The 15,445-nt window shown below is 46.0% G+C and overlaps 1 protein-coding gene across 1 annotated transcript in view; it reads left to right on the top strand.

Annotated features, from left to right (window-relative positions):
• The window catches only part of Parva (parvin alpha), a 153,979-nt gene that overhangs the window by 90,068 nt on the left and 48,466 nt on the right, over positions 1-15,445 (top strand). Inside the window, exon 2 of the mRNA XM_041666502.1 lies at positions 14,471-14,560. Coding sequence (XP_041522436.1) covers positions 14,471-14,560 — 90 coding nt within the window. The remainder of the gene's footprint in view (positions 1-14,470; positions 14,561-15,445) is intronic.

The raw sequence follows: 15,445 nt of genomic DNA, 5'->3' as shown, positions 1-15,445 counted from the left end.
TCCTGGAGAAACTTTTCAGAGTCACCCTGCCAAGTTGCAAAACCCTTTTTTCTTATCAAAGGGCTGGCTTTTGTTTTCAGGGTTAAACCCACATTTGTTCCTGGTTCTGGCTAGTGTGGCCTTGACTTCACTCTGTGGTGATACCCACAGTTGTACCAGCCTCTAGCCTGTCCTTCTCTCAACCTCTTCAACCCATGCTGAATTCCTGAAGCCACTGAAGTGCCCCTTTTGAGACGCTCTCATGTCCATACGTGTGAGGGCAGCTTCTCCCTTGTTCTCCCTCCAGAACTTAGCATGAGGCTAAATACACCTTTTTTGGTGCTCTGACAAAAGCCTCTGAGGGAAGGAAGGGTTGACTTTGACTCAGAGTTTGAGCTACAGTCCTTCATAGCAGGGAAGGCAGAGTGACGGGAGCCGGAGGCAGCTGGTCACATGTCCTCTGCATCCAGGAAGCAGTGAGAGAATGCCCATGCTCACTTCAGCCTCTCCTTTTCATTCATTCAGGCGCCCCAATCCATAAGATTGTGCCACCACATTCAGGGTGGGTCTTCTCAGTTAAGCCTTTCTGGAAATACCCTCGTAGACTCTACTAGAGGTGTGTTTCTATGGCAATTGTAAATCTAGTCAAGTGACAGTCAAGATTGATCATCTCTGTGGCCCAGGAACATTGCTCATCGCAACTGCTGAGTGTGCATTTAGATGGACACCTGATGCATGTACCAGCTATCCCATGCTCACTCCCATGGGCTCAACAGAAGTTGCTTTGAAGTGCTTTTTGTAATGTAATATCCTGTAGCCTTTGCTGCTCTGAGCTTCTGTTATATGTGTTCATTTCTGTTTCTAAGTTAAATCATGCTCCGTGCTTGGGAGATGCTACTGGAATGAGGATCCCAATGCATTGCCTTGCGCAGAGTTGAGACCCAATAATTATCCATCGAATGGCATCAAATGGAAGGTTGCGCAGAAGGCTGGCTCAGGGGAGGTGCGGTCCCGCAATCAGCAGAATGCAGACAGTTATAGCAGTTCGACTCTCTACAATTTCTTTTAATAGATTTTTCTGTACAGATTTGCTGTCAACATAGGTTGTTGGTTTTGAAAAAGATAAATAACCAGAGAACTGTGATGGCTCTCGTGGTGCAGAAGCTGGCAGCCTGTGCCATTTCTGATGCCATGCTCCGCGAATTTCCAGGTTAGCACTGAGGTGATCTAGGCATAATTGCCTCATACCAAATATCCTCAACTCCCATGTTCCGGACAAATGCATATTACCAACTCTGCTCCTCCATGGGTGCCTTGGTCCTCCATCCTTTCTGGTCCCCTCTGGAAGCCCAGAACTTCCAGGGATTAATGTTGACTCCGGTGTAAAAGGCAGAACTGACCATTTGGCTGTGGGTCTCTGCTGGAAGGGAAGAACAGCCCAGCAGCTTGCATTGCTATCCTATTCACTCATTCAGTAAATGCATGTTAAACATTCATTGTGTGTTGGATGCTGGCAGATGCTGATGGGCAATCCTTGGGCCTTTTGGAGTCATAGGGGATACATGTGTTCTTCAGATATGCACACGGGTATGTAATTGCACAGTGCTGGGTGAGATGGACAGGAAAGCAGAGACCTCTGGGAACAAAAAGACGTCATGCCTCCTTTATCAGAATCCAGTCCTCTCTCCCATCTGGGTTTCTGAACACCCTGCTGTTCTCAACCACTTGGAGCTCTTTCAGGTCAGCCTTTGGCACCCCAGACTTCGGGTGTGCATGCAGACATTTAATGCCTCCTGTCCTAGTTTCACTTCTGTGATTTAAAAAAAAAAAATACCTTGATGAAAAGCAACTTAGGGGAGAAAGGGTTTGTTTTCTTTTCAGAATTGCGGGTTCAGGTCCATTGCTGTGAAGTAGTCAAGGCAACAGGAGCTTAAAGCAACTAATCACATCACACTCACAGTCAAGAATAAAGGCAAGTAAAGGCACCCATGATCGCTTACTTGCTTGTGTTCAGTTAGATTTCTCCACTCTTACACAGTTTGAGAATCGCTGCCTAGAGGATGATGCTGCCTACAGTAGGCATCATTTAATTAAGACAATTCATTTAATTAAGACAATCTCACATGAACATGTCCAAGAGTCAGCCCAATGCAGACAGTCTCTTGTTGAAACTCTTCCCAACTGTATCTAAGTTGGGTCAGGTTTATAATTAAAGGTAACTATCTCTCTATTTATTTAATTTTTTATTGTTTTTATTGAACTACATATTTTTCTCTGCTCACCTCCCTTCCTCCCCCATCCCCTTCTACCCTTTCCCATGATCCCCGCGATTCCAATTTACTCAGGCGATCTTGTCTTTTTCTACTTCCCATGTAGATTAGATCCATGTATGTCTCTCTTAGGGTCCTCTTTGTTGTTTAGGTTCTCTGGGATTGTAAATTGTAGGCTGATTTTTCTTTGCTTTATATCTAAAAGACACTTATGAGTGAGTATATATTAAATTTGTCTTTCCGGGTTTGGGTTACTTTACTCAATATGATGTTTTTTAGCTCCATCCATTTGCCTGCAGATTTCAAGATGTCATTATTTTTCCTGTTGTGTAGTACTCCATTGTGTAAATATACCACATCTTCTTTATCCATTCTTCAGTTGAGGGGCATTTAGGTTGTTTCCAGGTTCTGGCTATGACAAACAATGCTGCTGTAAGCATAGTTGAGGCCATGTCCTTGTGGTACAATTGAGCATCCTTTGGGTATATACCCTAAAGTTAAAGGTAACTATCATACACACCATTTGTCATTCCGTCAGACAAAGGGTTTATCCCCTTCCTGTGGCCCTGTGGTTGTGAACGTGGGCTGAACTAGCTCCAAATTTGAGCTCTGTTCCCCAGAGAGCTGTAAAGGGGAAGCTAATATTTGGGAAGCACGAGATCTGACCTCACTCTCGGAAGCTTCCTCGAGAGGCTGTAAAGCTGTAGGACTCTGATGAGAGTAAGCTGCCTGCTCAGTGGGATTTGGTATCCTCTCAGATCAGCCTGGGTAAGGTCAGGACACCCTCAGGAGCTCCTATGTGGTCATGTCATGGAGCCAGGACTAAGAAATGACGTAGGCCTAGTGTCACAATACAAAGAACAGGGTTCTGCTTCAGGTCTAATCTGTTTTTCATTGCTCTGTCCTTAGAGGAGAATAAAATATGTTCTGCTCAGATTTCTCCCTAAAAATAGATTCGTTATCTCCCACCAGGCTCTTGGGGTTTCTCTCTGGTGTGAGAGGTCTTGAGCCCCTCCATGGGTACAACAGAAATTTGTACCTCACGGCTACGCCCAGCCACCTCTATGTTGGCCCACCTGAAGTAGGCAGCGTAAGTATCAGTGTAGTTAAACTCCTCTGCTTTTCTGGCCAGGGTCTAGCTCCTGGACCCCCACAACCTGTGCCTAGCATGGCTTGAAAGTGTGGAGACAGTTGGGGTGGGGAACTGAGCTGATGGGAAGTCTCTGAGAGGTGCTTCCTACAAGGTCCCTGTCTTCCTCTTAATCCCAAAAGCTTCTATGAGATTAATTCCCTCCTGGCTGGTTAGGATAAACTGCCACATAAGAGGAAGGAGATTATCACTTCTTTCAGTCTTTGGTCCAGCACATGCACCTCCTTTCACATCAGGGTTTCACGTAACCCAGGCTGACCTCAAACTCAATGTGTAGTCAAGGATGACAGTGTTACCTCCCGAGTGCTAGGATTACAGATACGTTACTCCCAGCCTGGCTGATGTGGTGCTGGGGGTCAAACGCAAGATCTCATGCATGTCAGGCCAACATTGTACCAACTGAGCTCACCCCTAACCCTTCACAGTTGACAGACCCTGCTGCTGCTCCACGAAGTCTGGAAACTCCCTAAATGCCCAGCAGCTACAGAACGGTTAAGTCATGCTTGTGTGAGGCCTGGGAAAGACTGTAAGGAGTTATGGCATTTCCCAGAGACCATCACTAAGTCTCACAACTGCCTCACCCATGCTTTTTCTTGTTATTTCTTTGATTTTTAGCAAATTTAAATACATTTTGCTTGTTTTCTGTTTGTTTGGGGTGTGTGTATGTATGTACCTGTGGCTTAGTTGCCTGTGGAGGTCAGAAGACAACAGGCAGAAGTCCCTTCATTCTTGCTACCGTACGGGTCTTGAGGATGAAATGCAGATTATTGGGTTTGGTGGCCAGCACTATTATCCATTGAACTCATTATCCATTATCTCACACACCCTGGCTTTTATATTTTCAATGTTCTCTTAACTGAGTTAAGAAGACTTGATACTCTTAGAGGACCCAGGTTCAATTCCCAGCACCCACATGGCAGATCCCAACCATCCATAACTTCAGCTCAAGGGCATCCAATGCTTTTTTTCCTCCTGACCTCTGAAGACATCCAGCATGCAGATGACACACATGAATACACGTAGACATATCATTCATACACATAAATAAAGGTGGCTAGGGACCCTTAAGCACAACATTTGCAGTTAATCCAAATAAAGAACCTTTGGCTTTGCATGGGGAAGCTGAAGTAATGGCATCCCTATGTGTTTCCAACAAATACAGTCTACAAAATGGCATAGTATCTTTTTTTCAGGCTTTTTATTTAGAGGTACAGATTTGTGTTTGGGGAATATTCCATCTACTTCATCCAATGAACCATACAGTTTCATTTTTTTAAAAAAAAAAAAGCTGTTAGATGGAGTTGGGCTCGTGTAACAGGGTATAAAGGATGTGAACTCTTGAACTGGTTGGCCTGGCATCAAATCCAAGCTTTACTTTCTAGTGACTTTGGTCAGGCTAATGGCCTCTCTGGGTCTTAGTTTTCCTTGCGTGTGTGGAGGGGATTATTAGGGATAGTAAATGAGTATGGGAGTGAGTGTGTTGCACGGGCACATGTAAGCCATGCCTGTGTGTCTGGTCCAAGGGAAGGACAAACAATTTGCTCTCCTACCATTATCTCATGGTGCACACAGACTGAGCTTCCACACATGGTGTTCCTTCAGAATAAACTATCCCGTCTTGGCTCACGAGCAAACGGACCCACTCAGAACACAGCACCCATGTCTGCCCACGGCCACACTCAATTGTCATTTGCACAGAGTGGTTGAGTAGCCAGTGTACCGCTTCTTCAGCAGAGTCACTGCACTAATAAGTGACATCTGTCAGAATTGATAAAAAAGAAAGCTATGGATGTTGAAGGTGGAAGATTCACAGAGAAGGAGCTGCAGAAAGGAAGCTTAATCCCTGGATTGTACAAAGATAAAGCGAGAAACACACCCAATACATCCCTGTGGCTCACTATACCTGAGGCGTGCCCTGTGCTCTCAGGATTGTATCAGAGCTACTTGGGGGATTTTAGTGTGTTACACTGTTGTTTTGTTTTAACTGTCTACTTGATACAGCCTAGAATCACCTGGAAAGAGTTTTAATGAGGAATTGTCTAGATCAGGTTGACCTATGGGGATGTTTGTAGAGGATTGGCTTGATTGCTAATTTATGTAAGAAGAGTGAGCCCATTGTTGGTGGCACCACTCCCTAGGCAGTTGGTCCTATGTATAAGAGTGAAGCATGCAGGCCTCTATGTGCTTATTGTTTCTCTGCTCCTGACTGAAGATATGGTATTTAAGTTCCTGTCTTGACTTTTCACAATAATGGACTCTAACCTGGAATTGTGAGCACTTTCTTCCGTATATTGCTTTTTGTCAAGATATTTAACCACAGCAACAGAATGAAACCAGAACAAACACCCTCTTCCCAGAAAAGCATCGCCCACACTAAGTGTGAAGATTTGGTCCCTGGTACTTTGCTAGACTCTGAGAGCCACCATAGGGATTGGCCAGCTCCAGCAATTTGGGAATCATCTGCCAATATATTCTTTACTCCTGGCTCCAGAGGTACCCCCACTCTGCCTAGGAGCCAGGAAGATAAGCAGAATCAGTTCTACTGACTAGACAGCTCACCAGACATATAGTTAGCCAGCTAGATTAAATTCTGTATTCTTCCAAAAGCTTAGGGTGTGTGAACATAGCCAGATTCACACCAATCCACGGCGATGTGGTACCTCACCTTTATATACACCCAGAACATCACACAACCATCTGCTTGAGTAGGGATAGACTTTAAAATTCGCTCCTTCCACTCTCTGGGTCCTGGGAGTTGAACTCAGGTCCTCGGGCTTGATAGCCAGCACTCTATTTCACCAGCCCTGGGTAGACTTTTAAGCCAAGGCAGTGATATGGTTCTCCGTCTAAAGGAGCAGCAAGCCATTGCATGGATAAACAAAGCCTACTTATGTGTTGTTCCCCTGAACCTCCTTGCCTTGTGCCGTCTAAATTGAACTCTCATGGCTTGCTAAGACCTCAGCAGATGTTTCCATTCATATTTTTGACTGCCTGGAGCCAAACAGTAGTTCTGCCCCCTCTCTCTGAGCTTGCTAGCAATTGGAGGGCAGTTGTACCACGTGCTGGGCAGAACAATAAAATCATGCCCAGGGTCATTGCTTGGCTACCTTCCAACTTTGCAGCGGCCATAAAGCCTACCAAATTAAAAACTGACACAGGACTGTGGATCCTTCCATCCCTTCCCATTGCACTGGCAGCCTCTCCCCCAGGGTGTGTGTGTGTGTGTGTGTGTGTGTGTGTGTGTGTGTGTGTGTCTAAATAGTTGCAGAAGGTATAGGAACATGTGATTCGACTCTGGCATTGTGTTGAGGCCACTAAGACCTGGCTCTTGCCCCATCTATAATAGCTATGGAAACAAGTATTATTTTTTGTTGTTGAAAGTAATAGAGCTTCCCTTGTTTGAGGGACTGGGTGGGCAGCATCGGGGCTTTGCATTTTCTTTTGATAATCAAGAGGATGGAAGTGAACCCATATGTTGCAAAGAAGGACAAGGAGGGAAGAGAATGTTCCTGGTCTATGGAAAAAGCCATTGTAGACATTATGGTCTTTCCAGAGATACCCAAGCTCTGACTCCCAGGAAATTTTGTAAAAAGAACTTTATGTGACACAATGGAAAAGAATTTGTGTGGGGGAGTCCCTGATGGATTACCCAGGTAGACCTAGTGTAAGCACAAGGTATTTGAAAGTGGACAAGGGAAATAGAAAAAAAGGTCAAAGAGATGCCATGGGAAAGCTTACCCCCTCCTGCAGTACTGGCTTTGGAGATGGTGCAAAGGAACTAAGAGACAAGGAATATGGGCAAAGAGACGAGAACACAAAGTTACTTTAAAAGCCCACGGAAGGATGCAGCCCCACTGATGTCTCCACTTTAACCCAATGAGACCCACATTGGGCTCTAACCTACAGCTCTTGCTGTAATCTTCCATGTTTCCAGTAGCTGACTTTCGCTGCAACTGAAAACTAGTACATAAACTCTGGACACAAAGATCTCTATCAGGGGCCGTGAATATACAATAAAAACTTGGGTTTGGGGAGATGTGAGCAGACCACTGAGCCTTTAGTGGTAGATCCACTTGTGAGACCCACCTAGAAAATGAAAACTGTCCCTTAAGTATCCTTAAGCACGGAGGAAGCTCTTCATTACTTGAAGCTTTTGTATCGGTCTCTTGTCATTGTGATAAAACACCTGGCAGAAGCAACTGAAGGAAGGAAGCGCGTTGGCTCACAGTCGAAGATACTTCCCTCATGGCAGGGAAGCCTCGGCAGCTTGAGTGTGAGGAGTCTGAGGTCACAGAGCGGCCGAGAGATGAATGCCGGTGCTCACCTCCCCTTTTCCTTTGTCTTCAGTCTGTGCCCACAGCCCATGGGATGGTGCCACCAACATCCAGGGTGGATCCTCCCTCCTCAGTTAAACCTTTTTGGGAACACCCCAGTGGAGATACGCCATGGTGATTTTAAACCCAATCAAGTTGACAGTGTCGCTGGACCATCACACCACAGCCCTGGACTATGGGATTTCTTCCTAGCTTCTTGGACTCTCCAATCATCATGAGTATAGCCTTTGTTGTGGAACTTTGTGATAATCTCGGTGTATTATTTCTGTGCAGATGTATCTAGACAACTCTATTCAGGATGAATAAATCACCAACATCTTCCTGGGGAAGGGAAGAAACCTACATGTCCCATAAAATTATGGATTTCTTTCTACCCTACATGATGGTGTATATTTTTCTACAACAGTAGTATCTTTGGGTTTATGTTGCTGTGATGAAACACCATGACCAAAGCAACTCGGGGAGGAAAGTGTTTATTTGGCTTACACTGCCCTATAAACTGTTCATCATCAAAGAAAGTTAGAACAAGTTTCAGGACAGCCAGGACTGCATCAAACATAAACACACATGTGCATTTATGTGTGTTTGCAGGCATGTACTTGCTGCTGTGCACCTCTGGTGGTCAGAGGACACCCTTCAGTGTTGTCATTTTGTCACAGCGTATGCCAGCCTAGCTGGTCGTGAGCGTCTGGGAATTCTTCTGTCTCCACCTTCCATCTCCCCATAGAAGCACTGGGATTACAGCTGAGCCTTCCCATGCCCAGTGTGGGTGCTGGGGATCACACTCAAGTCCTCATGCTTGCCCAGCAAGGGCTTTATCCACTAAGCGTCTCACCAGCCCCTCTTCATTCTTTAGCGGCGTCTTTCACAGAGTAGGTGTTTCAATAAGGTTCAATAGGTTTCTTTTATAGATTTTCCTTTTACTGTTTTATCTTAAAAATGCGTTGCACACCCAAGGTCAGTGTTCCCCCCCTTTTTTGAGAGGCATAGAGAAGCTTCTTTTAGCGCCATACTTTAGATTTCGATCTATGTCTTCACTGACTTTTCTATAGTCGCTGTAGGATCCTTTGTTAAAAAGACTGTTTTCCGTGTGGAATTGCCTTTATGCCTTCAACAGAGATGCACTGGGCTGCTGGGATGGAGTTCAGTGGGTAAAGTACTTGCCCAGCATGCACAAAGCCGTGGGTTCCATCCCTACTACTGCCTAAAACAAGTGTGATAAAACATATTTCTAATCTTAGCAGTGAGGAGGTAGAGGCATGGGATCAGGAGTTCAAGATACCCCTCAGCTGCATCCTAAGTTCAAAGCTAGCCAGGGATCCATGAGACCCTGACTGGGTGTGTTTCTGAGTTCTCTATTCTATGTCATTAAGCTTTTACCAACGCCATCCTGTTTTGACTATGATAACTTTGCTAGTTTTTGAAATCTGCTGTCAGCACTCTGTGCCGCCTTTGCTTGTGAGCTTTAGGATTAGTTTGTCAATAGCAAGGAAATATTTCCTATGGTTTTAACTGAGAGGTTTACATTGCCCATATGTCAGTCCTATTCTCATTTAGTTTGGTTTCTCCCTGAGCATTATATGTTCGTGCTTCTGCAGCAACACTGCTTTCAGTTTCAAATTCCAGTCGTTCTTTGTATATGTGGGAGGGCAGTCAGCTTGTGCAGTGATAATGGCAGCTCCTGCAGCCTTGGAGCCTCCCTTATATCTTATTCTTTGGGGGCATTCTGCCTTTACTTTCTCCTTATGAGTAAGCCCACAACTGTAACACTCTAGGCCCATCCACTTCTCTGTTACCTCTCTTTAAATGTGCATAATTCAAAACTTTGTTCAGACATCATGGCCACTGTCTCAACCCCTATCCTGTTTTCCTAAACCTCCTTGTTTTTACATATATGTGCTTTAGGGGGTCTACTTGTGTTATAAGAGAATTTAGATGCTTCAAAGTCCCACTCAAATAGCCTTTTTTCTAGGAACCCCTCCACCCCCCAGACTTCAGCATCAGAACCAACCTTATTCAGCAGAAGCTCCTTTGGTCCCGCTCTGGGGCCTAGGTGCAGCACACTGGTCCCATTGTTCCCTGGGCCTATCTCTCCCACTCCTGGGAGCAGAGTGAGGCAGGTCTCCAGACTCCAGAGGAGGCATCCAGTGGTGCTTATCCATTGAGTGAATATAATTATGGAGCCTCGAACTTACTATGTCTGGTCTTGAACTTTCCTGTCTCTACTTGCCCAGTGCTGGGGTTACCATGTGTTCCACTTCCTGGGGACAGAACCTAGGGCTTCAGGGGTGCCAGGCAGGCACCCTACCAGCTGAGCTCCACCCCAACCCTGTTTTACTTCTAGAACATTTTGTGATTCTTTTTTCTATACTTGTTTCTCTCCTGGGGTTCTTTGGGTTCCCAGGCAGCCTTAGAGTTCAGCAAATCCCTGAGAAAGAGGAAGTTACTATCAATTACTGACCCATGCTCTCCAGGTAATGTTGGTTCCTGCACACTGATTGGGTAGATTGGGCCCCTGGCCCAAGAAAACACCTACTTTTCTAGTTTAAAGAGTAAGGGATGGTTTCAGGGGCAATAGCTTCCAAGTATCAACCAAAGCCCCTTCTTTTCCTCATTCCTGCCAACTTCAGTGTATTAACCTCTGCTTTAGACTCACTCGCCTCTTGGCTATAAAATATCTGTGGTAAACTTGCACATAACAGCCTGGTGCAATAACGGTGAGGGGCAGGGGGCACTTACCTTCCTTGGGACTCTTACCTCCTCTCCCCACCCCCAGACAGGGTTTCTCTGTGCATCTTCTTGGACTGTCCTGGAACTCTGTAGACCAGGCTAACCTCGAACTCACAGAGACACTCCCGCCTCTGCCTCTGCTGGGATTAAAGGTGTGCGCCACCACCGCTCAGTAGGACTCTTTCTTAAATGGAGGGAAATTATTCCTAGAATCTCCTAGAAATGTTTCCACTCACACTCACAGCTCAGTAACTAGAGTTGTATCGCATGGCCCCCAGTACAGGGGTAAGGAGCATCGCTATTGACTTGAAACAATCAGAATGGGGCTCCTATACTAAAATGGGGACTCTTTGAAAAGAATAGAAACCCTGGAGGAACCCAGAACTGTCAGCTGTGTAGAGGATCGTTTTAGATCTAACTGCAGGAAGCCTCATCCCGTCCTACAGCTAATAAAAGCCAGAGAAGGATTCGAATCCAGCTCTTTGAAATTCCCAGATTTGCCTTCTGCTGGTCATTTGGACCTCATTTCAAACAGCATTTTCTAGAGAATAAAATGAAAGAAAGAAACCCCTTTTCTTGGGGTGAACTAAGGCAATCTCGGAGCTTTCCCAGCCTGCTCTTCAGCTAACCATTTACGCTTTTATTAAGTTATGACTAATGGCCGGTGAGCCGCTGGAGGCTGCACCCTCAGGCCGAGCGCTTCAGACCATTCTAGAGTAAACAACATCTTCAGATTCTGCTCTGAGAAAATTCAATCGCGGTCCTTTGTCTTTCCGAGCTCAGGGATTGGCAAGCAGGCTGCTGCTGGGCCCTGCTCGGGTTGAATAGAAAGGAACCTTCCAAAGCAGGCGGGCTGTTTTGGGAAAGTGGCTGCTAATGGGGCCTCGTGGGGCGGGGGGCCAGGCGCAGACTGAGCAGTTTGCATATTGGCTTTTACAAACAACTGGCTCTGAGTCAGCGGTTAATGGAACGGGAATAGGGTTCCTGCCCAATGGTTTCTTCCAAACACCCATTTCCAATGGCAAGCATATCTGAGCCTTTCTTCTGGGGCTTGTTGTGTCTCTGTGAGTGAATTAAAGAGGCAAGCCAGAGGGCGGAGTTCTGACCGTAGCAGTGTTCATCTGAAAACATTCTGAAAAAAAAAAAAAAAAGCTCCACAATGGGGAACCTCATTCAGGCCCACCTTTAGGAGTCCTGGCTGGGAATATCATCTTTCTAGTTAGGAGATATTTAGAGACCGCTGTGCTTATACAAACCTGGCTCTGGCTACATCTGGGACAGATGTGGGGTTTTATTTCCTTCACAAAATGCAGCCTGGTCGCAGAAGGATTGATTTACAGGTTTGAGGCCAAGATGTTCTACATAGTGAATCTGGGGCAGCCTGGGCTACCTACAAGACCCTGTCTCAAAAAAACGAAACAACCACGCGCTGCAAATGTTATCTCAGAAATGCACATGCATGCACACAGAGAATCAGGCTCAAATTCATACTAAAATGTAAATGATTCCTGGCCCAGCATCCCCCCCTTCAACCCCCCCCCCCATACCCTATCCTCCACCTCCCACAACATGAAGGCCTTTCTTAAATTCCTCAGGCAAATTCTGCCTGTGTATCTAGCCTGTGCCCTGAAGAGTGATCTTTGTATTCTGGGTTCCTTATTTAATAAATACTTGCCAGGAGCAGAGAGTATCAGAGACACCGTTTTCAATAGCAGAAGTGACCAATATTTCCATGGCTCTCCTCAGGGACCAAGAATGCGTGTTATCTTTCCAACAGACCTAGGAAGTTGGCAATATTAGTATCACTCCCATCCTGTAGACGAGGAAAGTGAGGCACTGGAAACCAGAGAACTTGTCTAAGGTCACATAACCAGAAAGTGGTAGAGCCTGGATTTGAATCTAGGCAGTTGAATCCCTAAGCGCTCTTTGGGAATCTGATGGTGAACAGAGGACAAAGCTTCCCTTGGCTGGGGGTGAGGCTCAGCTGTCAGACTGCTGCTAGCATTCACAAAGGTCAGGGAACTGATGTTTGACAGATGCAGTAGCACTCGGCAGGCAGAGGCAGGTGGATCTCTGTGAGTTCATTTCCACATATGGTCTACATAGTGAGTTCCAAGCCACCCAGAGAGCTATAGAGAAAGACCCTGCCTCAAAAAATAAAAAGTTAAGAAATGGCCCTGAAAAGAGCAAAGAAGGAAATGTAGTTAGCTGGAGATAATGCAGCCCTTTAAGTGTTCCCTAGAGCTTTAAGGTCTCCTATATTTTTCTGCTGTTTTATGGAGGATTAACAGAAGGGCAGTTGGATGAATTTGGAGACAGGAGCTGGGTAATGTCCTGAGGAATGTTGAAAGTCTGCTGGTTATAGAGCGGAGGAGGCAGCTCAGTGGGTAAGAGCACTTATTCTATGAGCAGGAGGGTCTGAGTTTGAACCCCCGGTACCTACACAAAAGTACCTACCTGTAACCCCAGTGCTGAGGGTGGAATCTTCAGACTCAGTAAGAGAAGCTGTTTTAAATGAATAAGGCCAAGAATGATAGAGAAGACATCCGCTGTCCTCTTCTGGGCTCTGTATGCCTGGCATGCACGCCCACATACATGAATACATTCATGCAACATACATACATTACATACAAGAGTCCACTGGCCAGGGACTCCCTAATATGAATGTCCTTTGGAAGTAGCACCTGTTTCTCTGCGTTGGTGCAACTGACACATTCCCTGTTCAGCCACAACCGGGCAAGTAAGTGCCTTGTGTTTAAGAGTCCTCCCAAGTCTAGGCTGTAGTCAGGAAGGCCTGAGCCAATAAACAAATAAATAAATAAATAAATAAATAAATAAATAGGAAGATGGGCCATTGCTTTCATGAAGGTTGATTGCTGCTGCTGTATTAGCGCCTTCAGACCTCCCAGTGACCAACACCTTTAGAGAAAATGACCCTTCTGTGCTTAATTGATGAAAAGCGAGAGGATGTGAGTTGCAGCTTTTAGGAGAAGTAAGCCAAGGTCAACACCAAATTCCTGGTGCACAACTGACTTGGGGGAGGGACTCTTTTCCCCCAAGGTTCATGTGGGATTGTGTGCTTTAAGCAGGGCTCTCCGTCTAACCTGCTCTAATGTTTCTTTTGCTAAATTGGGCTGCGGATTTACAGTATGTGAAAAAGGAAATTAGTCGTCAGGTTGGGAAGATGGTTCCGTGGGTAACAATGCATGCTGTCACGCCTCATGACCTGAGTTCAACCCCTGCATTCCATTGTGGCAGAAGGAGAGAACCTACTGCCACAGGTTGTCCTCTGACCTCCATATTATACACACACACACTCCAAAATAAATTAAATGTAATTTAAAAAAATGTTTAAGTTAGTGGTCCCCCACCGGAAGTTCATTTTCAGCTAAGGATACAGGACTGTAAAGTGGTCGTTCCTAGATATGATCCCACCGTTCATGAGAGCTGGGGAACCCAAACCAGAGCCTGGAGCCCCCGATATTCCCACACAGCAGCTGGGGTTAGATGCTGGGGGGAGGGCAGGTCATCCGAAGAAAGTCTCAGGAAGGCAGAGGAGGGTTAGACTGCTCGTCAAAAAGGCTCAGAAGATAGCAGCCTGAAACTGATGGCCTCCGTCATCCTGTCTACAGAGAGGAGGCAAAAACAACCCTGGAGGAAGGACAGGCACAGGCCAGAGACAGTGGCCTTGGAGAGTAGCTGTGCCCACCATGCTCCTGCTCGTTCCAGAATCTTCTCTGGGAGATGGAGCTCTTCATTTATTACTCTTGTTTTCCCCAGGAAGTGAGAGGGGTGACAGGCAGGGAGTTGAGATTAAAGGGACAGTTAGGTCATTTTAGGAAAGAGCAATCAGGCTGGAGATAGATACACAGAGCAACTATGAGCTCACTGTCTGGGGGAAAGGAACATTCTCTCAACATAAGTATTGATCACGGATGTTGCAGAGAGTCCTCCCCTACGCCGTCATCTTTCCCCCACATGTGACCAGGCTCTTCCTTGTCTTTCAGTATCCGAGTTCCAGGAGGAAGGAATGAACGCCATCAACCTGCCCCTGAGCCCCATCTCCTTCGAGCTGGACCCTGAGGACACCATGCTGGGTAACTGTCCCCTTGTATCTAGACTAGCTTAGTGCCCACCGCTTAGACACTTCCACCAAACTCCTTTCCTTTTTTTTTTTAATATTTATTTATTTATTATGTATACAATATTCTGTCTGTGTGTATGTCTACAGGCCAGAAGAGGGCACCAGACCTCATTACAGATGGTTGTGAGCCACCATGTGGTTGCTGGGAATTGAACTCAGGACCTTTAGAAGAGCAGGCGATGCTCTTAACCACTGAGCCATCTCTCCAGCCCCAAACTCCTTTCCTTTTTCTAGCTCTTGTTTTAGTTTTAGGATATTTTTTAATTTTAAGAATTTATTCTTTGAGAATTCCATACATGTATGTAATAAAATATGATTGCATCCACTTCCATTATATCTCTAACTTCCAAATCCCCCAACATATCCCTCCTCCAACTTCATCTCTTCCTCTCCATCCTCCTCTTCTTCTTTTTAATGACCCACTAAATTTAGCTAACGCCGCCTATATGTGCACAGCTGAGAGCTATCCTCTGGAGCATGAGCAACCCATGAGTAGATATACCACCAAAGAACCATTCTCTCTCCCTCGGTGGCCACCAGCCACCTGTAACTCCTCAGCAGGCAAGGGGTGGAACCTCTAGAGCCCCTCCTCCACCCAGGCTAGAAGTCTGGCTGGCTTGATCTTATACACATCTGGTTCAGGTAACCACAGATGCTGTGAGTTCGCAAGTGTAGTGGCCATGTCATGTCCAGAGGAGAGCATGTCACAGCACCCCCCATCCTCTCTGGCTCTTCCATTTTTGCCGTCCCCTCTCCCTCAGTGTTCCCTTAGGGCTGAATGCTCACAGCTACCTATTCCCAGCACTTGGGCTGCTCTCAGCCTCAGTCAGAGAAGCTT

This window comes from Microtus oregoni, unplaced genomic scaffold (assembly GCF_018167655.1).
Source record: "Microtus oregoni isolate MIOR12 unplaced genomic scaffold, Mior012 000016F_ref0000370, whole genome shotgun sequence".
NCBI classification, from domain to species: Eukaryota; Metazoa; Chordata; class Mammalia; order Rodentia; family Cricetidae; genus Microtus; species Microtus oregoni.
Note: the sequence above shows the minus strand (reverse complement) of the source record. Positions and strands in the feature narration are given on the sequence as shown.